This window comes from Lepisma saccharinum, chromosome 8 (genome assembly GCF_977018435.1).
Source record: "Lepisma saccharinum chromosome 8, izLepSacc3.1, whole genome shotgun sequence".
NCBI classification, from domain to species: Eukaryota; Metazoa; Arthropoda; class Insecta; order Zygentoma; family Lepismatidae; genus Lepisma; species Lepisma saccharinum.
Window position 1 is genome coordinate 19227754 of NC_139236.1, and position 25569 is coordinate 19253322.

At 34.8% G+C, this 25569-nt stretch overlaps 1 protein-coding gene across 1 annotated transcript in view; it reads left to right on the forward strand.

The window, feature by feature from the left end:
- Positions 1-25569, forward strand: part of LOC145991690 (FRAS1-related extracellular matrix protein 2-like) — a 99462-nt gene that overhangs the window by 59533 nt on the left and 14360 nt on the right. Inside the window, exons 6-12 of the mRNA XM_083127749.1 lie at positions 1397-1546; positions 3283-3492; positions 5530-5727; positions 12675-12839; positions 15628-15810; positions 17359-17516; positions 23855-23980. Of these exons, the coding sequence (XP_082983875.1) occupies positions 1397-1546; positions 3283-3492; positions 5530-5727; positions 12675-12839; positions 15628-15810; positions 17359-17516; positions 23855-23980 (1190 nt within the window). The remainder of the gene's footprint in view (positions 1-1396; positions 1547-3282; positions 3493-5529; positions 5728-12674; positions 12840-15627; positions 15811-17358; positions 17517-23854; positions 23981-25569) is intronic.

Consider the following 25569-nt stretch of genomic DNA (forward strand, 5'->3'; position numbering starts at 1 on the left):
TTGATTCCATTATGGGACATCTAGCATGTTCATAGATACATCCATCGGCAATAGTTGGTAACACTAGCTCTATCGCTTACCACAGATGTTTACGTTCTTCTAAATATTTTATGAGGTTAAAAGTTAATGTTTTCCAGGCATGTGATTTGTTTGTTTGTTTGTGTGCACACGTGTGTGGATTGTGCAATATAGAATGTTAACTGGAAATTGTTGAAGAACTTCGAAATAAACCATTCTCAATTCATATGTTTGAAGAGAAGGCCATCATTCCAAAAGGAAGACCGACTTCATTAATTCCTGAATTGTGAAACCAGGAGAAAAAACTTCAAATGCTATTTCCAATCTTGTGTGGTTGTGTGGAATTTGAAAACTTCAAAAACTTTCTGTCAATACTGTATTATTTTGTACGGAAAAAAACTACTTGGTGTCAAGATGAATTTTTGATCACTGGCAATTTCTAGAAATTGGCAGCAAAACACGAAACTTCCCTTAATTATTACATTCATCTCTTCCACTGGTAACTGATGAATTGAAGTTCAGTACATTCATCTTTCACCTTCAAATAGTCACTGGTTGCAAATCGGCTTGAAAGTTATTCTTCTTAAGTTTGTTTTAAGTCCACTTTGTGCAGAGATCGGTTAATTGGGACTGAACCTACTGTTTGAAGTGGTATCCAAACCACTATGTGCCTCCACTGGGTATCAAATCTGGGACCTCTTACAAGGCAATGGTTGACTTGGCGAGGCCCACCAGCTTGAAGGAGTAGAAGATTTCAAGAAACAGTCTTCAGATGAACTGTTTATCTATATACGTCAGTATAATGCAGCATGTAGAAACAATGAAATCTTGTTTTTCTTGTTTATTCTGGATCTGCTTCTCTGGTGAAAAATGTCACTGCATGCTACTGTGACTGGAAAGAGAGAGAGAGAGTTTAATTATTTCACAGGCTTTAACTCTCTTGCCCTGATGAACACACTGGTGCTGGAGCTGAAACATCATTGTCCTCGACCATCATGTGATGATGTGGCAAAAGCTTAAGAAAATGAGTTAGTACAGGTCGAAACTGGACCTTTTTAGGTTCTGTTACTTATAAAATACAATGTTAGGAAGTGTGAAGAAGGCCTGTTCATGGTCTGAAGAGAAAAAAATATACAATGCATGTTCATGTGGGTGAATTCTGGATGAAAATATGTAAAACACATGCCAATACATGAATTGCTGATGTGCAACTACCAAAAATGTTTCATGAGAATGTGCATGTGACAAAACATGTGTTTTACAAGCAGCAAACATTTATCACACAGATAAATATTCTTTGATGTAATAAACACATTAGGTTGGATTGTAATGTATGAATATTCTATCTAGTATATTTACATATAATTAATTATTCCAGTGCCGTTCATATATTTTGGTGAATCACTATATAATGTGGATGAGAGCAGTGGTTATATAGAGATTATGATTTGGAGATCAGGGACTGACCTGAGCAAGTCTGCAGGCGTTACTGTACAGTCAAAACCTTCAACTCCTGTTTCAGCTGAAGGTAAGTCCATTTTACTGCTATTCCTATTTTTATTAACAAAGCATATTATCCTGCCTTATTTGTGTTGAACTTTAATTGTATTTTTAGCTCAACTATTTAATAATTTCCACATAATGACAGAGAGACACAAACATGCACAGGTACTGAGAAAAAGAGGGGATCAAAATCATTCCCAAATAATTAGGGTATATAAAATTAATTATATACCAAACTACCTACAAAAAAAGAAGATTTTATTTAAGAAAAGAGGATTACAGTGGTTTCCAATATCTTAAGAATTAAGAGGTTCACATTATTCAGAAGAATTTATGGAAGAGAAAAAAAGGAAAATGACAGGAAGACATTCGCTCTAAACTTGTAACTCTGTTATTGATAACAGCAAGTGTGTTGGGTTTACTTTTAATTTACAACAGATTCTTCCTTTCCAAAATTTGCAATATATGTGATGTAAATATTTTGGGTGTCATTCTTTCAATGAGGAATACAGTCATTTATGTTTGAATGGGGATCAAAAGAGTAGGAGGCAGGGGGTTGTTGCTTCCTGTATTTTGAATACCACAAGCAAAATGCACGGCAGAATTGAAATTGTACCTTTGTGCCATTTGTTTTACCCTACTGCAATTAGTGCAGGACTTGGGCATGAAAGTTGAATAATAAAGCACAAATTCATGTTCCCTTGGAAATGTAGTTTCCTAACAATTTAGACTTAGGTTTGATCAAATTAGGTAGCCGTAAGAAACAGTACATTTACTCAGCAGACTCTTTGGTAGATATTTTCAGACAATGCAAGAAAAAACTCCTTTCATCGTTCAGGTAAACAGGGCAAAACTATCAAATGAATTACTAGCAGTGTAGTATTTTGGAAAGGGGGTACTAATGTAAATCCACTGCAGTGACTCAAAGTCAGATGGATGTGATTTGAAAGGGGCAATCAATCCATCCAGCATGATGTTTCAGAAAAATTTCAACTCCATGATGATTTCCATGCAATGCACTTGAAAAAGTGCTTATGTGTAATTCCTTGATACCATTTCTTATAGCACTTTCAAAACACTTAAAAAAATTCTCATCTATGCCCCAGGATCAGACTTCTGATAATAACCATTAGTGAACACTGAATCATTGATGAAACTGTTCAGTGCACAAACTGTCTTTATAATTATGTGTAATTTTTGTATTTTTTATGTTATTATCTGGATGATATGTATTATTCTGATAAGATTTAATAGACTTGAGTTCCTATTATCCTATATATGTAAGTTAAAATGATTTGGTTACCTCATGATTTTTTTTATTGTTTGCATATGCAGGGTGGACCATTAAGTTGATAATGTGAAATGCCTCACAGACAATGCATTTTCAAAAGAAATGTTTGAAATAATGAATAAAATTAACTGTCATCTGTATGTGTAGAAATATATTGTTGGAAATATAACTATTAGACATTTTTAGTTATTTGATGATTATACTTATCACATTAATTACACTTGATCACAATTTCACTATTAACCTACCTGAAATATTGTTTTGGTATTGAAAAAATACTAATTTACCACAATGATTATTGAATATTTTAATGAATGTGTATTGAATGTGGTTATAATATTAACACTTAATTTGTTATTATGTATAGTAATTTCAGTCTAAATTGAAGTCTTTAGCTTAATATGGTTAGTTACATTAATATCTATATCTATTCTTGGTATGAAATAATTTAACACTCTGTATATTTACAGCTGGATATGATTATGTTGGCATTGGGTTGAACTTAGACTTTGAACCAGGTGTAACTATGCAAACTTTTCGAGTGACTATTTTGGATGACCTAGGCCAACCACATTTGGAAGGAGCAGAAACCTTTGACCTTATACTTCGAATGCCTACAAATGCCATATTGGGAGAGCCACAGCAAGTAACAATCACAATCAATGATTCTTTTTCTGACTGTAAGTACTTCTTCATATTGCCAACCACCACCAATAACTTTCACTCTCCCTATCTTTCACACATAGGGGTGAGGAAGACCAGTTGTCTCCCCACAAAATATTTTCAGTTAGAAATTCATTATAGAGGGATTTTATCACTGTTAATAAACAATATTATATTCTTGAAAAGAATTAGCATTTTCAAGATGATGAAAGATCCAGACAACAAGAGGGCTTTTTTTCTTATGTAATTGGATGCATTGGTGACAAAGTGGAAGCGTTCAAAATTCTTGTATCAACTGAATTAACACATTGATGGACAGAATATTTTTGTAAGACTGTAGAAGTTCATTCTAATATTGGACCAATGGTATTTCATATAATGTAAAATAAAGTTTCCCAGCCTGAAGGCAGAAAGGGGCTAAAATCCGACCTTAGAGCACGCTCCCCAGGAAACAAACCTAAGTCCCCCACATGGTAGTTAGATGTCCTACCAACTAGATCACCATGGGTTCCAAACAGTGTTTGATATACGTATTATCCAATATTTGAAAATATATGTGCATTCAATTCTCAAGTGTGTGCCTAGTGAAAGTTTTAGTTTTAAACGAGTCATGAATTTTGTTTACATTCAACTTTTGTTTATTTGATAAGTAAATATGAGTTTTATTTCTGCATCAGTTGTGTGACATATACATAATTACTTCTAAAATTACATTAAGTGTACCCAGGAATGGGATTCTTGTGTAGTTTGGAACATCTCTAGATATTCCCCTGTTTTGTATGCATCAATACAGTTTGTAAAATAGCGATCTCGTCTGCTCCCAGCTGAACTTTCTTCGATACTTTTAAATGGTTTGTGCATAGCTATGCTCTCAAACAAATGCTTATGTAAATCAAACATATGCACATAGTTTACCATAACTAATGAATATTGAGGTATTTTGTAATAGTACTTTTGAAAATAAATATGTGAAGTCAGTAGCAGTGATTGGGTGCCAAAACTGAGGAGGGGGGGGGGGGTGGAGGACAAGACAACTTACTTTTTCTTGGTAGACAAAGCTTAGCAAGTTGCTTTTGTAAATGGTTTAGACAACTTGTATCAGAAGGACAAGGGAATAGATAAAACTTGTGTATGTAAACTGTGCAGTAGCGTAACTAACATGTTCTGCGGAGGTGCTATTTACGCCACTGCAACTGTGTAATTAGATTTGCAAATAAATGATACATAGGCTAAGAGATGAAATCCGATATAACCATTTCCTTTTGAATATGTTGTTTTCTCATTTTTTATGTCATTTGTTTACATCCTTTTGGGTTACAAATGGTGGAAAAATAATCTTTTTTGAATGTCTGTAGCACTGAAACAATGAGCCAATGACAAAAATGATGCTGAGAAAATTTGCTTGTTTTTACGTTTCTGTGGTCTGTGGGCGTCATTATAATAATAATAATAATAATAAAATGACACCCTGTATAAATTGCACATCAAACATCCATTTTGAATCTTTCAGTGCATATTATGTGGTGAAGTTTTAGTGATATATGTAAGATTCCATTATTTTCTCCTATACTGACAGAAGCATTTTGTTTGATAAAGAGATTTTACCTTACTATAATTTGGTACATATAAGAGATGTACTATTTAGAAATTTCAGTGAAAGGTACATGCTTAACCTGGACTCGAACGTGGGACCCTAGAATACATTGTCATTGCTCTACCAAGCCAGTACTGGTTTTGCCTGGTTTTTCGTTCTTGCTGTTTTTACCTGTGTTGAACTGTTGTCATCAACACAGTGCCTAGTTTCTCTCTATATGCTGGAAGAAACTAGACACCATCAACATCAACAGGGTTTTGAATGCAACAGATCCCATTGAGGTTGCACTGACAGAGACAATTATACACAGGTAAAAACAACAAAGACCAATGTCCAAGTCGTGGCCATGTCTGCATTTTTTGCCATAAATATATTTTAGCTTGTATAAGGAAGGATACACTACCCAGATGTGACTCATGTTATTTCCAAAAAAATCACTATCACTTTTCTCTGCTTGCAGTACCTTTGATGCAATTCAAAGAGAGTGAATATGCTGTCCAAGAAAATGAAGAGGATGTAAAAGCTGTTGTTGTAAGAAGTGGAGATGTCAGACAACAGTCTTCTGTGCGATGTTATACTCGGCAGGATACTGCTCTTGTAATGGACGATTACCATGAACGTCCAGACACTGATGATTCCATTATTGAATTTAAGCCAGGTCTGCTTTTCAAAATTATATTTTATAAAATTCAGTTATATGTGACTAACTATTGGTTCTTGTCTTTATGAGTTAGAAATTCTTGCATAATTCTTGCAAAAGCAGTAACTAGTTTTTTTTATCAAAGAAAGAGAGAAGGTCAATTTTTATATTATAGTAAAACCTCGTTAATCCTGACCTCGATAAGCCGGACTTCACTTAATCCGGGTAGGCAAAAGGAAAAAAATGGCAGAATGTAAGGTTTTTAATGTGGGTAGAAGTCAACAAGAAAACTACCCAAAGAAAAGGCAGTCATCCACTGATGAAATTCTGTTTCCCGCAGACTTTGTACTGTGTAGTGTATTTAGGCCATGCCCTTTAAATACACTGCAATAAACGTGTTTTGTTGCTGTAAACGGAGTTTTATTGAACTTTCTACTGTTCTTTTAGGTTATTTCAGTTAATCCGAACTTTCGTTAAACTGGTCAAGTCATCCCCCCATTAGTCTGGGTTAACGAGGTTTTACTGTATAATAAAATTGCATGTAAACTGTTTTAAGAATATTTTTTCAAGTAATTTGGTATTTTACTTTTCGCAGTGAACATAAAACACAGATTGAATATTTCAGATACATAAAATGTTTAATTCCTTTGTTTGTAATTAACACTAAATATATGCCAAAGAGTTTATACATATGTTACAGTACGTCTCAATAACAGACAGGCCTGGGGGAAAAATAAATGTCCGTTATTAACAAGTGTTCGCTATTCAGAAAAAAAGTATAGGATGTTACACAATAGGATAAGCATATAACAGTATGTACTTTACGAACATAATGTGTTTTTTCTCCTACATTCAAGGAACAAAATATTGTACTACATATGGTGAATTTAAATTTACTAAAGTATCCTACATACATTACAAATTTCAAAGAAGAAAATGCAGTACACGTAGTGTAATACTTTGTTAAATTACTGCATTCAAAATAACACACTTCTCAAGATAACCACAAAGAATAATGTCTACTATCTGCACTTTTAAAAATAAATACGTCCGGTGTAACATAAAACAATGCATGTGTTTGCGTATTCTGACCTTACAGGACAATAAATGAATGCGTTTGCTGCTCGGTAGGACCCTGATTGTCTCCCTGGAATGGATTGTATCACCATAGAGCTGAGTTCACTGCGATGTTCTTGAGGTGTAAAGAAAATACGGGCACTTACTAAAACCTATAACATTGTATTATAACAAATATGTAAACGTAACACGTAATTACACTGTCCTGCACTCCTGCCTCAGTAAACTGTGTGTATGAAGTTGGAAGCCGGTGTTACAATAACATGCCACTAGTTCTTCACTGAATGATATCAGCACTGCAATGTGCCTGTGATACTAAACTACATATCACTGCAATTCACTGATATGTCACGAATGAAATGTAGACACATTAGGTTTACGTTTTTTTATGAATATCCGCAACTATTCAGAGCTGTCCGTTAGGAGAAGTATGACTGTATTTATTATTGTTATAAATTATGTTGACTGACACCTTGCATACATTATGCTGTAATAAATCTTCAATTAGTGAAGTGTTATTTCTGAACAATGTATGTACATTTTTAATAAAACTTACAATATATCTTGCACAGTTATGTTACGAGGGTCACTATTTATATTTTGAGCCTAACAATGAAAAAACAGGAATTTGGCATTGAAAACTGCTTTATTGTTTTTCGAAGTATTCTCCTTTATGGTCAATACACTTTTGCATTCGTTCGAACCATTTGTCAAAGCAGTTTTTCCAATCTTCTTGAGACACCTCCATAATATGGTTTTTGAACGCATCAACGGCGTCTTCCGCCGACGAAAATCGTTGTCCACGCAATTTATTCTTGACATTCGGGAACAAGAAGAAGTCATTGGGTGCCAAATCAGGACTGTACGGCAGATGACCCATCAATTCGATTTTTTGACTGTTCATAAAGTCGGTTGTTAGATGAGATGTGTGACAGCTGGCATTGTCTTGATGAAGAATGATCCGATGGCGTTTGTTTGTTTTCCGTATTTGACCGAAGATCTCTGGCAAACAAATTGTTGTGTACCATTCAGAGTTGACCATTCTACGTTCCTCTAAAGGCACAGTTGCCACATGACCAGTTTTCCCGAAAAAACAGGCGACCATTTGTTTCGATGTGCTTCGAGCGCGAACAACTTTTGTTGGATTGGGTTCATCTTGAAACACCCATACAGTCGACTGCTGTTTACGTTCCGGCTCATATGCATATATCCATGATTCGTCACCTGTTACAATCTTATATATGTTTTTTGAAGCACCATGATTGTGTTTATTGAGCATTTGTTTGCACCAATTGACGCGAGCGTCTTTTTGAGTTTTTGTCAAATTGTGTGGGATCCAACGAGAACATACCTTTCTCACAGCTAAATGATCATGTAATATTTTATATATGCTGGTGGAACTAATGCCTATGGTTGCCTCAATCTCACAGTATGTCACATGACGATCTTGCAGTGTTAGGTTTTGCACAGCATCAATGTTTTCTTGAACAACAACTGATTTTGGACGACCTTCGCGAATCTCGTCGGTGAGCGAATGGCGGCCACGATTAAATTCGTTATACCAGCGTTTCACAGTGGCAAAGGATGGGACTTCATCGCCAAATGTGGAAGTAAGTTGATCGATGCACTCTTGTCTTGATAATCCACGTCGAAAATCGTAAAAAAATCATCGCACGAAAATGTTCACGAGTTAATTCCATTTTATTGTTGTCGCGCAATCTCCAAGGCAACATAAACAACACAAATCAAGCTATTGACAAAACATTTGAAGTACGTTATGGTCAATAATGCCAGACGATTCCGTGCAAACGTCAAATCGCGCCTAACTTCAATCAGTGTTGCCAAGGTTCAAAATATAAATAGTGGCCCTCGTATCTGGTTTACTGTTGTTCATATGTATATAAACTATGCAGTCAAAAGTCACCAGACATCCAAGTGAAAGTGGCAGTACAATAGTGTCATGGTATGGGGCTGTTTCTCCTGCTTTGGGCTTGGGTCATTAGCTGTGGTCAATGGTAACATGAACAGTGGTGTTTATGAGAACATTTTAGACAATAGCATGCTTCCCACACTGTGGCCCTTTTTTCTATCCACTTGATAATGCCTCTGTTCATAAAGCAGGATCAATTGCATCGTGGTTTGAGGACAATCAGGTGGATGTGCTTAGCTGGCCCACTCAAAGCCCTGACTGCAACCCCAGAACATCTTTGGGGTGAACTGAGGCATCGGTTGCATAACTCAACAGAAAACCACGTGTAAACTTTTAACGAGGCTACAGGATGAATGGGAAAAAATTCCACCAGCAATATACCAGAACTTATTGGTAAACCTGCTGTAATAATAACCAAGGGAGGTCTGATATCTTATTAGTTACCTGGCCGGTGTCGTTGGAATGAACAGTACTGGGTGTCAGGTGACTTTTGGCTATATAGTATATATAGAAATTACCAGAAAATTTCAAGTTGTCTGACTGCTCTTTTTTTTTTGTTTTTTACTTGCATGCCTGCATTGGTGTTTTATTTCTATTATATCTGATTAATATACAATAAGTATGTATAATAAATAAATTAAAATTTCATAATACACCACTGATCTTGAATAATGGAGAATTGCAAATTAGATCAGAGACCATTCCCTGCTGGAAATTTCTACTGTTTACAGTAGACAGAATCTACTGTTCTCAATTGTACTCTATTGTCGTTTTCGGAAATCGACTGAAACTCAATTGTTTCCTTCAGTAGGCTTAATGCAGGCCTGTACCCAGGATTTCTTTGAGGGAGGAGCCAGGTCCATACCTGGGGGCAGTTGACTCCAACTTTTTTGCCACTTTTGCCCCCATACTATGGCCTCTTAATGCTTGTCTACCAAAAGAAAATAACTGTCCTTGGCCCCCTCCCCCTCAAGTTTTGGTACCCAAGTGCCGATACTGGTCAGAAGTATTTGGATAGTTCTGAGTTTTGCAAATTAAAAATGTTTTCAGATTTACTTTATTTTCTTATGCCAGAACCTTTGAACAGCCATGATAATACTGTTTAGAAAATATTATATTGGGCCAGGCAGTCAATCAGGAAGATTTAAAAAATTCACAAAAATCGAGAAAGCAAATATTAGTTAATTTTTGAACATGAATGTACTGTACATGAGTTGAAATTGCTAGTGTACCTGAAAAATGTTAATTTTTTATTATTATGGTGTCAATAAGATGGCGTCCTTAGTTTTGCACATATTGTCGGAGTCTCAGAGTAAATCCGCCCATGATGTTATGCTGACATATTGGTAACCTTTTTCCTGCCTGTCCTCGATGACTATGACCCAGATGAAGAAGCACTCTTCCATTAAGATGGTGCAACTGGGCATACTGCCAAATTGTCTATGGATGTGCTTAGACTCGCATTTCATGGTCGTTTCATCAGCACATTCGACGATATTCCGTGACCTGCCCGTTCATCCAATTTGACGGCTCTTGACTTTTTCCTTTGGGGTTACATCAAATCCAAAATAGTCAAGGACAACCGTCCAAGAACCAGGGATAATTTGAAGGAGCGAATTCGGCAAGAGATCCACAACATTCCGTTGGAGATACTACAAAGAGTCATGGGCAGATTTACTCTGAGACTCCAACAATGTGTGCAACACCTAGGATGCAATCTTACTGACACCATATTAAAAAAATGAACATTTTTCAGGTACGCTAGTAATTTCAACTCATGTACAATACATTCATGTTCAAAAATTAACTAATATTTGCTATCTCTATTTTTTTTATTTTTTTAAATCTTCCCATTTGACTGCCTCACCCTATATTTATAAATTAAATTATGTGCATTAGCAATTATTATTACAATAAAGAATTCTAAATGCAAGTTAACCCATAGCCCGTTACGAATGATAGACTAATTGGGACTGTACCTGCTGCCCCCAATCACCCTCCAATCGCAGCCACTGTGGTAGCCTTACATCAATGGTTATAGTTAGTTCTAGTACCCAATATTGCAGACTGCAGACTTCTGTAGATTGTCTCTCTACACAACAAACATATTCATTTATGCAAGGACAAAATTGAAATTTTTACAAGTTTGAAAAATCGTCAATGTTATTTTTGTAGCTATTTATAGGTTCGCATTTAAACATTTCAGGCTCGAGGGTCGGCCATGGACCCCATTGCCCCTTGCCTGGGTACGGGCCTGGCCTAATGTGCATGTAAAATAGAGAATTACATGTGAAATATTCTCTTCAATAATATATATAATATTTTATGTAGTGTGTCTAGCTCAACATGTTGCCTGTTAACCTGTAACTGGCATGGTGCCAGATTATATTGCAAATGGTGTTATCCCGTGGACCACCAACTTGAATTCACTCTTTCCATAAGTTATGGATTGATTGATTTGGTCCACTTTATGCACAGTAAGGCTAATCGGGACTGGACCTACAGCTTAAAGTGGGATCCAAACCAGTATGAGCCTCCACCGGGTATCGAACCCAGGACTGCTTGATTACAAGGCAACGACGCTACCACTGCACCATCGGGGAGGCCCTCATAGGTTATTGAAACAGTAGCGAACTTTCTCACAAATTGTTATCTATTTTGGACATTCTTTATGGAATTATGATAAATTTTTGTACACTATTTCTGTTATTGCTGCTTTTATTACTCAATTTATATAACTCTACAAAAATCTGTTCATTTTTCGTAAACGGCTCTGTAAATACATTTTCATGGGACTGTAAGATACAAAAAATCATTTAGTTGTTCAATTATCACAGAACATACATGTAGTTACCCAATGAAAACCAAATCACATAAAAGATCACACAAAAAATCTGCACAATGTCAAAATGAGGAGGAAAAGCTAATTGATCGTAGTGATAGTCAGTGGAGATAAGTACTTCATTATCACTTTTATTAGACGCCAGATATGATAATTCACTTCCGCTTGCAACTTATTCAAGGTTTTTTTTTATTTCAATAATATTTTCACTAAAAAATGGATCATCAACTCTGATTCTCGCACCTGGTTCCTTGCCAAAAGACTTACGCAAACGGTGTTGTGTGGTCCATGGTGTTTGTTTATTGCTCTGAAACTAAAATGCAGTTAGTGAAGTGGCGCTGGAAGGCTACGTGATATTCCAAAATATGAAGCTACGAAAAAGGAGAGGGAAATACACGTTATTGCTTCAGACAACGGGAGTGTTGTTGTAGGCTGCAGGACCCTGGGACTATGCCATGCCAGTTATGGTTTAATATAGCTTTTTATTCCTCCCGATTAACAATGTGTTATATCTATTTGAAAATCTAGACACAGTAGATGTTTCAAAACACCTATTGATCTACTGAAAACAGTACAGTACCGAAAGTACAAGTAAAAATAATTTCTTCAGTATTATATTTAATATGCATGTAGTGTGTTTAGCATAAGATGGTGGATGTGAATATTACAGTTCATTCCTCTTTATTAACAGTTTCAAAATTGGAACAAAAAATATATTTCAAAACACCTATTAATCTACTGAAAACAGTAGACAGAATTTTCAACAATTAAATGATTTATAGCAAACTTAGGAAGTTAAAAAAGAACTACATTTGTCCCCCCAAAGAGTTATTAATCTTCCACTGCTATTAGTACACTGTATGGATGTGACAATCGAGATACATAATGTTCGCATTTGTAGCTGAATTAGTATGACCTACTCTTCCACAAGACGTCTTCCTGTCTGATGAAGTGATTAATAGTAATACTTTTGGAAAACATTAATTTTACTTGTAATGAAGTTTCCATTTTGTTTTATATCAGAGTAGCAATTGCTCTAGTTCACATGTAATTTGCAAATGGAAATGTGCAGTAAAATATATATTTTCTACATATTAACATTTTTTTTCACTTTAGGTGAGATGGAAAACGAATGCATTGTGAAGCTAAACAATGATATGTTCCATGAAAGTGATGAGCAATTCAGACTTGTCCTTGGCTCTCCAAACAGTACCTCTGCATGGTCTGCATTAATAGGACTACAAAATATTACTATAATTACTATAAAAGATAAAGAAGACCGTAAGTAGTGAGCCTTTTGTTACATTTTGAATACCTGATTTTATTTTAAAAAATAAATTAAATGTAGGCTATTTATCAATAAGTTATCAAGATATACCTTATTGCTCTATATGTTTTTCATTTAATTACACTATCCAACAAGTTTCTAACTTTTTTCTGTAGAAGTCACACTGGTGGTTATTCTTAATACTTCCAAACCTTGAATCCAAAAATTATGTAAAAAAATGTGTCACATCACACTTTTTGTCTACAGGATATCTTGAAAATAACATTGACACATATATGTGATATTTATTGTGCTATTTGATGTACATGGAATTGTATTTTTTAAAACAAATTCTGTGCTGAACAAAAAACTGCAAGTGAAAATTCAGTACATAAAGTTCATTGTATCAACATGGTCAGTTTCCCTTGTACAAGGTGATTAGAAAGTCATCAATATAAATGAAATGGTAAAAAAATACATAGAATTTCACTCTTCACAATGTTTGGAGAATAATATGGGTTCGAATGCTAGCCTGGTCATGGATATTCTTTGTGAGTGTACTAATAACCCATGGCGCAACAGCCCATGAGGGCCTGGGTCTACCTACTGACTGCTGGCCTCGCTCTCACCTGTCACCTGTCGAGATCATCCGATCAGTCACAGGGTGATATGTGATATGTGGTCAGCCCAACGAACCCCCTGTTGTTGTTGTAGGTTTTCTATGACCTGGTTATGCCTTATTCATTCGTAGTTCCCCAATTTCCTCATGATCTGGTCCCATACACAGACTGAACTTTCAGGAAAAAAGTTGTTACAGTTCCCCCTGAGACATGAACCTGTGTGCATCCCATAGTACAAGTCCAAAGTACGATGCCTTAGACTGCACAGCCACAGCGTATGAGTGTCCTTTCATCAATTTCATCATATCATCCTTATCTTTGCAATTGGCCAAAAGTGGTAGAAAATCAAAGTGAAATAAACAAAATCAATAAATCACTCAGTCCATTCATTCTTAGCACTATTCTCAAGCTGTTTCATGTTTTTGCCTAATATCTTACTCTTTAGAATAGATTTCTTGAAAATATTTTGCCACCACCTACCTCAGCAGTTACACAAGAAAAGTTTTGTGTTATTCAAATACTTATTTTCACCAAAATCACCACATTTTTACCTGCATTTATATTTAGAATGGGTTTTTTATTCACCCCTCCAAGTACAATTTTTTAATAACAGCATTATCAGACTATTTTTACTTGGCATTATCAATAGCTAATCAAAAATAAGGTCAATGCATGTCATTCATTTATTTGCTTGATAGTTCTTTTAGGGATGTCAAGAGAAATTTTGTAACCTTACAAAAAAAAAGTAATTTCATCTTAAACTTTAGTTTCTTAGATGCTTAAGAATTCTGAGCTACATTAAACATCAACATAAGAAATTCATTTTAGTGAGAAAAATAGTGTAAATATTAAACCATTTTCAAAAGAAATCATGAACTGTGCGACAAGCTGGCAATTGTCGCTTTAACTATTTTTTCCTCGTCTTGATTGAGCAAATAATTTAATGAAACTATCAAAGTTAACTGAATCGCAAGTACAGTAGTTTCTCAAATATTTGTTATTATGCCATGTTCCTAATTGTCCACAAGAATTTGAATTTGTTAGAAATTTCTCCATAGATTTTGCATTTTCTATTCAAATCAATTACTAGTTTGTCAATAACAACATCAAACGACTGTCTTCTGTCAAATTCTGTTTTGTCTATTGATTTGTTGACGAGTTTAAGTTTATTCTTTCTTTTCAAGTCCTCTTGTAAGCACATGATCCACAGATTTGTGCTGCCTATTTTATAAATTTTTTGTGAAGTATTTTCTTCACAAAATTAGTGTTTACTGATAGTATTGAATTTCTGTAGAATTAAGTTCCAGAAACATATGATAATCATTATCTCAAGTTTTGCAGGATTGGGTACAAGAGAATTGGCTTAGCTTCTAACGTCTTTGAATTTTCTTTGTTCATTGGGATTATTACTGATACCTCGTATGATTTTCCTCTGCACAAATACTGCACCCTAGCCGGCAGCCTACTGGTTACTATATTTTGTATATATAGTTGGTGGTAGAGTTAGGTCGGATTGAAAAGTTTGAGCTCTTAATGTTGATTAAATTTATGCAATATTTTTGTCCTCAGCAACTTTAATGTTATCTATAGTTGTTAGTGTAGGGCATAGCTTCTATTATTGACTAAGATATTGCATTTTTGTTTGCTCGATTAAATAATCACTTTACATCTACCAATTTTACTGCCTCTTGCAATAAAGGCACATACAAATCAATTATTGCAGTGGTATCGTCATTGTCTTGTAATCAAGGGGACCTGGGTTCAATACCTGGTGGAGCCACATAGTGGTTCGGATCCAACTTTAAACTGTAGGTCCAGTCCCGATTAGCCTTACTGTGCATAAACTGCACTTAAAACACCAACTCAATCAATCAATGAAATCAATTATTGATCACAATCACATTTGTGGGTCCAGACACCAGATCCTTGTTGGCCTTCCTGACGTTAACTTTTGGGACCTTCTTAGAAAAATCACCCCTTACAGCCCTCTTGCATGACTTGAAGTACATCTAGAAATAAGAGCATTGCAAATACCATAAAAAACTAAATAATTATATGAGCAGGTTTAATTAATTTCAGTCTTAAAATAAACTTTAATACTATACATTTCATTAGTCATTAGATATTTCTAAAATAGAGAGTAATTTTAATTTTTCTAATATATTTCATTAATTTGATTCAGAATCTGTTATTCACTTTGGTAAAACTCGTATCCATGTTCAAGAACCAAAGACTGCAGGTGGTGTTGCAATTGTGGAAATACCTGTCATCCGAAATGGGGACTTGTCTAAGTTTTCTGTTGTCAGAGTCCATACCAAAGATGGTTCTGCAAAATCTGGACAAGATTACTTCGGAAAGTCAATAGGTAAGTCATAAAATATGTCAACTCATGATATACTAATATATATATACCTAATGTGTACAATTTTTTACACTCTCTGAAGTAACAATTGTAATCATATATTTTTTTTTATAATAAAGTAAATGTGACTTGTTCAACTAAGTAACTATGAATACTGCTTTCTATACTATCATTATATGGCATGCTATTTTTAATTCATAATTAGAAGTAATTTTTATACTCATCAAAATTTTAATGCAGAAGACTGTAAAAGCAAGTGGTTACATTTTTCTCTGTGTATGTGCATGTGTAAGTAAAAGCTATCCACTCCACATTGCAACATACTATGGGGGCAGGGGGGACGGTGGATGTAGGGTTCTTCCCATTCATGAGCTCAGCCATTTTTGGAGATGATGTGAGCAGCACACACATACACACACACAGACAGATAGATAGATATATATGTTTTTGAATTAAATGTAGAACATTTGCTGAACAAAACAACTTGCCTGAAGAACAAAATATTTATCAATATGAGATAAACTACAAATATACTGCTGTATATAAGTTATCTTTGTGTGCTAGTGTCTTTTCTGATGATGTTGAGTTTCATTCATGTTTTGTTCTCAGACCTTCTACACTGTGTCATTCTCTGCTGCTGTTTCCATTCTTTAACTACTTAGTTACCTTTATAATTTCACAAAAGCTAAAGCTATCCAATAAAGAAACACAAAATGATATTGTATAATATCCTGCTTGCATTGATTATTTTAAAATATTGAACTAATTTTTCAAAAATGAACATTTAATATATTTTTTTGTGTGCATACTAGAACAACACAATTAAAAATGATACGAGTGTTACAGCAAAAGTCATGGCAACCATTTTTTCCCATGATAATGCAGGTCAGGCAAGATATTTTTAAAATATACAGTGGAGACCCCATCACATGCAACGTATTGTAATGCCACTAGGTGGCAGTGGCTGCCAAGACATTGAACTGAGGGAAGTGGGTAGTCAGTGTATGTTTAACAGTTGTGCAGGATGAATGTGACCTGGCATGAACAGCGTTCTTATGTGAAAATAGCAGTTCTCTGTGGAAGGAATGCGAATGAATGTCACACTGAGCTTGTGGAAGCTTTAGGAAATAATGTTCTACCATACTGAACTGTTGTGAGGTGGGCAGCAGCATTTGGGCATGGAAGAGAAGAAACTGCCGACATGCAGTGTTCAGGATGACATTTGTAATGAACAATTGATGTTTCTTATCTTGTCTTTTTCTCTATCCTGATACAGATCTATATGTTCTTCAAAATTCATACATTAAATGTTAGCATATATAACGTGACCTTCCAATTGTTTATTTTAGAATTTCTTGCCTGACCTGCATTATCATGGAAAAAAATAGTTGCCATGACTTTTGCTGCAACCCTCGTATATTGTGTGTTTTATGTTAAGTTTCAAAATTTTATAATATTTTAATTTGCACCACATTTATATATATATATATATATATATATATATATATATATATATATATATATATATGTAGTGTACTTTCCTAATTTCAGAATTGGAATTTAAACCAAATGTAAGCTCAATTATTTTTGAGGTTGAAGTACTTCATGATGAAGTGAAAGAACATAGGGAGGCCTTCACAGTTCACCTAAAACCAGATCGCAACAGGCTTGCTGAAATCAAAGACTCTAAAGTTATAGTGTACATCCAAGTAGGTAACTACATTATTCAGTTCTATTTGGTTGTAAAAATCTGTTTACACATTTTTTATTTAAGCATTTTTTACCAAATAACAATTTTAACATTTCAAAATTGTTACAAGTATTCTGTACAATTTTCTATAAACAAAATATATTATGGAAAAAATTGACATGTAAGTGGTATTTGCAAAGGTTTATCTGTATATACAGCATAAGTGGTCATTCTGCAATCTCCTAGTAACATGGTTTTTAATAGTGTTAAAGCTATTCATGTCAGGTATCATTGTATATGTTCTTGATAGTGCATACAGTGGCACAGGAACGAGGGGGTACAGTGGTACATGGTACAATGTACCACTCTAAATGCATAGATTCGAGTTGTACCCCTTGTACCCCCTCAAAACGTTTGACAGAAGCAAGGTGGTGCTGTTCAAGGAACCTAATTTCTAATAACTCAAGAAAACAGTTTTCCTTCATTGCACACATTATCTTCCTTTCCAAAAAAAAAAAAAAAAATGAAACTACTGTAAACTAAGTTTAACTATCAGTAGAATATCAATAATTACTTTAATATCAAAATGTAGTCCACGTGTCTTATCCTTGACAATGGAATGCCATATATATATGTACTATATATCGTAGATGTATGTATGTATATATGTGTGTGTGTATGTGTGCAAATATGTGGGTGGGGGGTTGTGTAGGTGGAGACTAACTCGAATTTTGTACCCCCCAAATAATAAACATTCCTGCATCACTGAGTGCATATATACAGAGGCTGATACGCTTTCATATAGACGAGATTGCAAGGGCACAGTACAGAACAGGAGCAGCACAGACACGTGAAAGTTTCACCACTGAGGCAATAGTGTGTGTTGTGTCGGCTAGCAAAGTAGTCGTGTTGGTCGAAGTGTAATGGTGCCAAAAGTGAATCGCTTCTGGGAAGGCTACATTGTAGTACTTTCCGATGCACACTTCAGTTGTCCCAGCATAGTTAAACAGTGCCACGAACATGGATTTGCTGTTGGGCGCTCCACTGTGAATGCCTTAGTGTGATGATATGCAGCAACACCGCCCCCGGACTGTGTTTCACCGACAAAGCCACATCCAAAATGGACCCCAGTGAAGCTGACACCACGGGTGTTGAGTGGCATTAAGACATTCACAGTGTCGGAGAATCGACCGACACAGCGTGCTATGGCCAGCGAGTTCCATGTGTCCCAACCAACCATCCCCCATGCTATTCACCAAAAGTTATGTCTCAAGGCGGTCCATAAGGCGAATGTTAATGCACTGAAAGCCAGCCATGTCGTGGATCAGAAAACCAACGCAAAAAGCTGTACGAGCGCCACCTGGCTGGAAATTGGTGGAAGTTTGTAGTCACCATAGATGTGGCTTGGATATATCTGACTGATTGTGGAAAGGTAGCAATTACGTACAGACATGTCAATGCAAAAGGATGAAGAAATTTCGTTTGTCAGTGCACTGAAAGTTATCCATGCTGTTTCATGGTTGTGGCTTGCTTTGTTACAGGATAAAATTGAAGCTCTTTGCCAACAATGTGAAAATCAATGCTGCATGTTTTCAGGAATATGTTTTGACTGATATTTACAACAATGAAATCCCCACAATGGTGCGGATACCAACCGTGTGGAGCTGCATCAGGACAAGGCATTGAGTCACACAGCCAAATCATCGCTGTCATTCTACAGACGGATTGAAGCTAGTACCAAGATTCATGCTATTCCCTTCTCTGACACCACCGTGAAGAGTCCCGATGCCAGCCCCATTGACTATTGTGCATTTGGGTTTCTGAAAACACCTTCTTTCTCCTCGTAAGGTGTACATGATTTCCAGCCTCTGGAAAGCGGACCAACTAGAGTGGAATAATATACCCCTTGTAAACCTGCAACAAGGTCTTCTCCAGTGAAAACTGCACTGCCGGGCAATCGTCAAGAGTGCTGTTCATCACATCGAACACAATCGGTGGTGGAAAGGCAGTCAGTCATAGGTGCGTGAAAACTTAGAAGCCTTCTATATGGAAGTGTATCAGCCTCTGTATATATTCTATTCACTGTTTATATGAATGAAATATTTATTTATGCTAATTCTATATTAATGTCTAGTTTAAACAAAACCCATGTCGCATATAAGCATATCAGCAAAATATTTTTTTTAGAATTGTGTCATTATCAGCTAATAAGAACTACTTAATGAAAAGATTATTTAATCAAATGATTATTTCAATTATTTCCATTTTTCGGGGTTGAACTCTAATTATATTTTGCATTTTTAAAGTGTCAATATTTGATCTGAAAGTCTTCTAAAACTGATTGCAACGTACGAAATAAATTTCTAATATTAGACTCCAACACTAATACTATATGGGGTTGATGCATTTATTCGTAGTTTTTTCACCGTGGCATTTTTATTTGATACTAATTTGAGATGAACAAAAGACATAAATTAATCAGTAATATGCTTGTTATGCATATTCGTTCTCTATGACTGTCTACCAATGCTTGGGTAGTTTTTCAATTCAATGTCTATTTAAATCAGCTAATTCGGGGTTAAAAGCATCGTCAAGAAAAGTTTGAAGAGTATGTTAATCATCAATGGAGTTTCCTTGAAGATTGATGGATTGAGAGCTAAAAAGGTAGCAATCCGAGACTACAAGATGAGGGGAAGTAAGGAGGATGTGGAATAACTACCCAACCAAGCTCCTGGATAGCAGCTTTTGTCATGTTAGCTTGATGCTGTCTTCCTGGCCTACTCGCTGATTTGGTTGTTTTCATTTAAAGTGTGTGGTATCCTGAACCTTACTTACCCATGGAATGCAAATGACGCACAATGCTAATTCTCGAGTCGACTGATGTGGATCCTCATGGATTAGAACGTTTAAACTGTCTTCATTAAAGCCCGATGGTCTTCCTGAACATGGAGAAACGCTTAAGTCAAAAATGCACTCTTTGTATTGACAAAACCATTTTCTTACCCTGCTTCCCCGTTGGCATTCTCCCTGTACAAGGTACAAACGTTTTGAGCCACCTCATTTTGTTGCCTTTGCCCCAGACAGAAGAATATGTCAGAAATGTTTTTTTTCCCCCACTGGACACTTATTGTTCTTTAGCCAATAAATAACACCAAATTTCTTCAAATCTGTAAAATTCAATGGGTATTCACAAGCACAACAAAGCCACTCCAATTGATGAACATTAAATGATAAACAAGCTCCAAACCCACAGTGTTGCCATACCAAACACAAACGCTACGAACTTATGCATCAACCAAATATTTCACTTGTCAGGGGTATGCCCAACAGATCGATTGTCAGAAATTCCCCCTCCCACATTGGCCCCAGGTAAATTATTTATATATATTGAAAAGACTGTACTGGCAATCATAATAACAATAATGAAATCAACAATATCTCTCCTTGGGGTCTTTTATCCTCTGCATTCTACATATGTCTTCCCCCATTTTTAGAAATTCTGATGCCAATATACACAGTATATATTTTCAATCCAGAATAAGATTTCACACCTTGTCTTTCAGAAATTTACGTTATCTTTTATTATAGTAATAATAATAATTATATTTATTTTACTAATCATAAAATTGAAATTGAATTGAAAATACTTTGGCATTGTTGACAAGTTCAGACTCGAGTCCAGTATTTAAATAGAAATGGATTTGCCTTGCTTTCTTTCCATAAACATCTATAATTTGATGTTTTTTCATGGTACACAGATATCAAATAGAGAGCATGTAATCTTCTCTTCTTTATGCACAGAAGGGTACTGAAAGGAAAAAAAGAGTAATTCAAAATGACGGCACATTAAATACCATGTTCAAATCCTGACATCCAGAAATGATTTCCTGACTTATTGGGATTCTGAGCAATCAAGAAATTCCAATGGATCGTATTTAAAAGTGGTTAATTTGTGGTGTTTTCTGCATTCTAGGTGTCGGAAATTTGTTGAAATTAGCATTTTTTTTATTTCTTTATTCCAGAAGTGGCTAAATAATCACTTGAGTGAAAAATATTATATAAAATTCGAGAGTTTTACTGGGTTGGTAAATTTTCAAAACATTCCTCATTTAGTTAGGAACTATAGAATTTTTCAGTCCTGAATGTTGAGGTTATATGATTTACCATCCCTATCCAGTCCTGCACACCTTTAGTTACAGCAGTAAACAATTCTAATGCCTCTGATAAAATAAGTTTTCTCGTTATTTTGTTGGACATGGCAGTTAATTTTAATGCAGTCAGGCATTGCAATTTGCATGCACACTTCCCCTGCACCCTTCCTTTCCTCTCAAGGATAATGAATTTAATCTGGTGTGTATGTGATGACAGCTACCATAAGCGTTCGGAAGGGGTGTGCCATGGCCTGTCCTGGAAAATGAATGTGTACCTAAAAATTATATATTTCACACATAGTTTCATTTCAATCACAGTAATTTATGTTAATTATTATAAATTTGTTGAAGAAACATGATAATTTCAGACTGAAATAGTGTTTTTTGAGAGGGCATCACTATTTTGGAGGAAAATATGTGTCCTTTGCCCCCCCCCCTGGAAAAAAATTACTTTGCTTGTCCCTCCCTGGAAAAAATCCTGTGGGCGTCCATGACAGCTACATCATTGTCTTCATCTCCACTGACCACTGCCTGCTTGGATCATACATGTTCCACATGTAAAAATCTTCCTACTTTGAGGTTTTTGTGTACAGATATTTCCACTCATACAAAACATTCGGTTGTTGTTAAGGCAGTAAGTACAGTACATGCAGATCACTGTGCTTTACCAGAACATATTGTCATATTGTCAATTTTTACCAGAACATATTGTCATATTGTCAATTTTTTAAAAGATTTAAATTTAATTTAATATACTCGTATTTACCATATTGTATATGATAGTATTATACTATCCCTCATTCATTGCCCTTTATGGAAATATAGGATACATCTGATACACATACAAATTTTCTAGGTATGAACCAATATGACATATTTTCAGAAACTGATAAAGTACCAATTCCAAGGCTGTGGTTCCAATTTGGCCCAATGAATGGTTTTAGGTTGGGTCAATGTGTGGTTTTTATGTTGGGCCAATATATGTTTTACATTGGGCCAACATATGGTTTTACGTTGGCCCAACATACTGAAAACTAAAGAATGGATAGGTTTGTGTTCTGATATGTACATAATTTATTGTGAGGCCAAATGTAAACAATAGAACAAATTATTTATGAAAAAAAAATGCACAGCACTTTCTCAGTCACATGGTATCATTGATTTCAAGGCACCATACCTTCAAAAGGTAGCACAATAACCTTCTAGAGTTTACTTAGTTTTCCACCTTTCATGGAATTTAGTCTGCACATAACATTGTTTACAACCTTCACAATAATACCTGTAAGAATGTTCTTGTTCTACTACAGCTAGAGAGACAAACAATAAACACACAATGGAGTGGTGAGTGACTGCAAGTTAAAATAGCTTCTACTTTAATTTAAAAAGATATTATATTTCCAGTATGTGCTGTGACTGAAATATTCGAAAAGAAACACTGTTACATGTCACTTATTTTACACTCTAGAATTTACAGTGTACTCCTGAAAGTTTACTTAGCATGAAAAAGTTGTTTTCAAAACTGATTTTGACTCACTTTTCCATGGTTGGGCAAATGTTGACAACCATTGTTGACCCAATGTAAGAGTCACTTATTTTACACTCTAGAATTTACAGTGTACTCCTGAAAGTTTACTTTGCATGAAAAAGTTGTTTTTAAAACTGATTTTGACTCACTTTTCCATGGTTGTTCAAACATTGGCAACCATCGTTGGCCCACCGTTGTTTTAACCATAACTTACCTTCTTAGGCTTGACTTTGACTATTCTTGTCCTATCTCCTGAGGAAGCAGCCACATGATGTGGTGAAAGAACAAGGTAAGACATGCCAAAACTGGTCTTTAATACTGAGTGAAATGATGGCATTTGGTGTAAGTTATACCTTATCTAAATGAATTATGCCTTTGTATTTATTAAATAAATAACAGAATGAAGAATTTAGCAAAAAATTACATACTACATATTTACTGAAATATCAGATAAGTAAAATGATTGGCAAATTTACCAATATGCGTATATTGACCAATACAAATAAAGCACAGATTGATCTCTGATTGTCAATATTTTCCCCGTTTTTATGCATGTGAATTCTCTCCCTAGTCGTAAGTAAAAACTCCAGCTTGTTTTTCTGCACAAAAATTAATTAACTTTTTTCTTTAATATTTCTGATCAGTCAAGGTTTTATTATTATCTTGTTGTCATTTATGCAGGAAATGAATATTGTGGCTGATGTTACATTTCCTTCACCACCAATGGTTGTATCTCTGCGTGATTATGATAATGCAAAATATGCTTCTAAAGAACCATCTGGAGGTTATCCTGTTGTTTGCATCACGGTAAGTTTTTAGTGTTGTTTTTAATATATACAAAGATTTTTTCTCATTTTTATATCCCTTCTGCCTTTAGACTGTCGAAATAAAATTTACATTAATCTTAACACTGTCATATATTTTCTGTTGTATTCATTCTCTAAGTTTGTGTGTAGAGTGAAGGACTGATTTTTTTTTAAAGTTAATTAACAAAGTGTTTGGCCAAATGTAAGAACATACCATTGAGCAATTGTGATTTTGGCCATGGTTCCATTATTGGGCCAATGTAGTGAAATCTAAAGTTCAATACAGAATGAATCCCTCTTTGTCTGGTCCAGCGAAATATGGGTTAATTGCTTACATTTCTTTATATTCATGTAACCACTGTTGTATACTACAAAATAATACAATTAACTTTAATTTGAAAGTGGTTTTCATTCTTGCAGTACCATTTTGTTTGAGTTAGTGTACAGTGATTAGTCGTATAATTTAAAGTTGCATGTACATATCTTGCTAGATTGGAAGCTTTTGAGCTTCAAGGAAACTACAGTAAAACATTCCAACATTCCAACTCATGGGCGTAATTTGGGACCTACCTTTGGGGGCCAGGACCAAAAATTTTCCATACCATTAAAAATAGTATCCAGGATTTTGCTAAATTTGCAAAATTATAAAAATTAATTTTATTTAATTTTATTGAAACTTTTAAAAACATTAATTATTTAGTGGAAATTTAACAAGCCAAATAGAAATTTTAAACAAACAGCAAATTTTGGTTGTTTAAAATTTGTTTAAACTTAGGATATAAAAGAGCATTCTCCTTTGTGGTATATTAGTCCTTGGGGACTTATTTTAACCTTTTGGGACACACACTTATTTCACTTACGCAAGCAGTCGCGTGTTGTACTTTTTACAACATACATAAATTATCTGCTTTCATAAACTTAATTTTTTTGTACTTCTTGACTATGCTTTTTTAATATTTTTACATTTATATATATTTTTATTTTTTATTTTTAATTGTTTTAATGTAGTTTGCTGGGTAAGAATATTTTATTAATTCTGGAGGCACAGTACACAGTTGGTCGGATCCCACTTTAAACTGTAGGTCCAGACCCGATTAGCCTATTTGTGCATAAAGTGGACTAAAAACACCAATTCTAATATTCTAAATTCTTTTATTATTTTATATTGGTGACAAGGTTATTTTCAAGTATACAAAAGAATTTATCATCAGCACACTGCAAGCAAATGTTTTGTTTCCGGCTATGCTGCTTCTTTAGAATGTTTTTCTTCTAGTTTTGGAAATCTGACCAAATTCTGTCATGCACCAAAGAGTTTCTAATTATTCAAATTATTCAAATTATTCAAATTCTGTATAAACACATTATTGAAACTTTAAAAATCCATCATCTAAATTTTCACCATCACTTTCATTCTCATTCTCATCAGCATAATCCTTATGATCAATATTTTCTTCATTCAGGTCACTATCACTTTAATCTAAATCACTAATTACATCTACATCGACCTCCTTGCCTGAAGATTCTTGAAGAAATCGTTCTATTTCACTTGTATCTAATCTATGTGGCATGTCAAATAAAACAAAATCACTC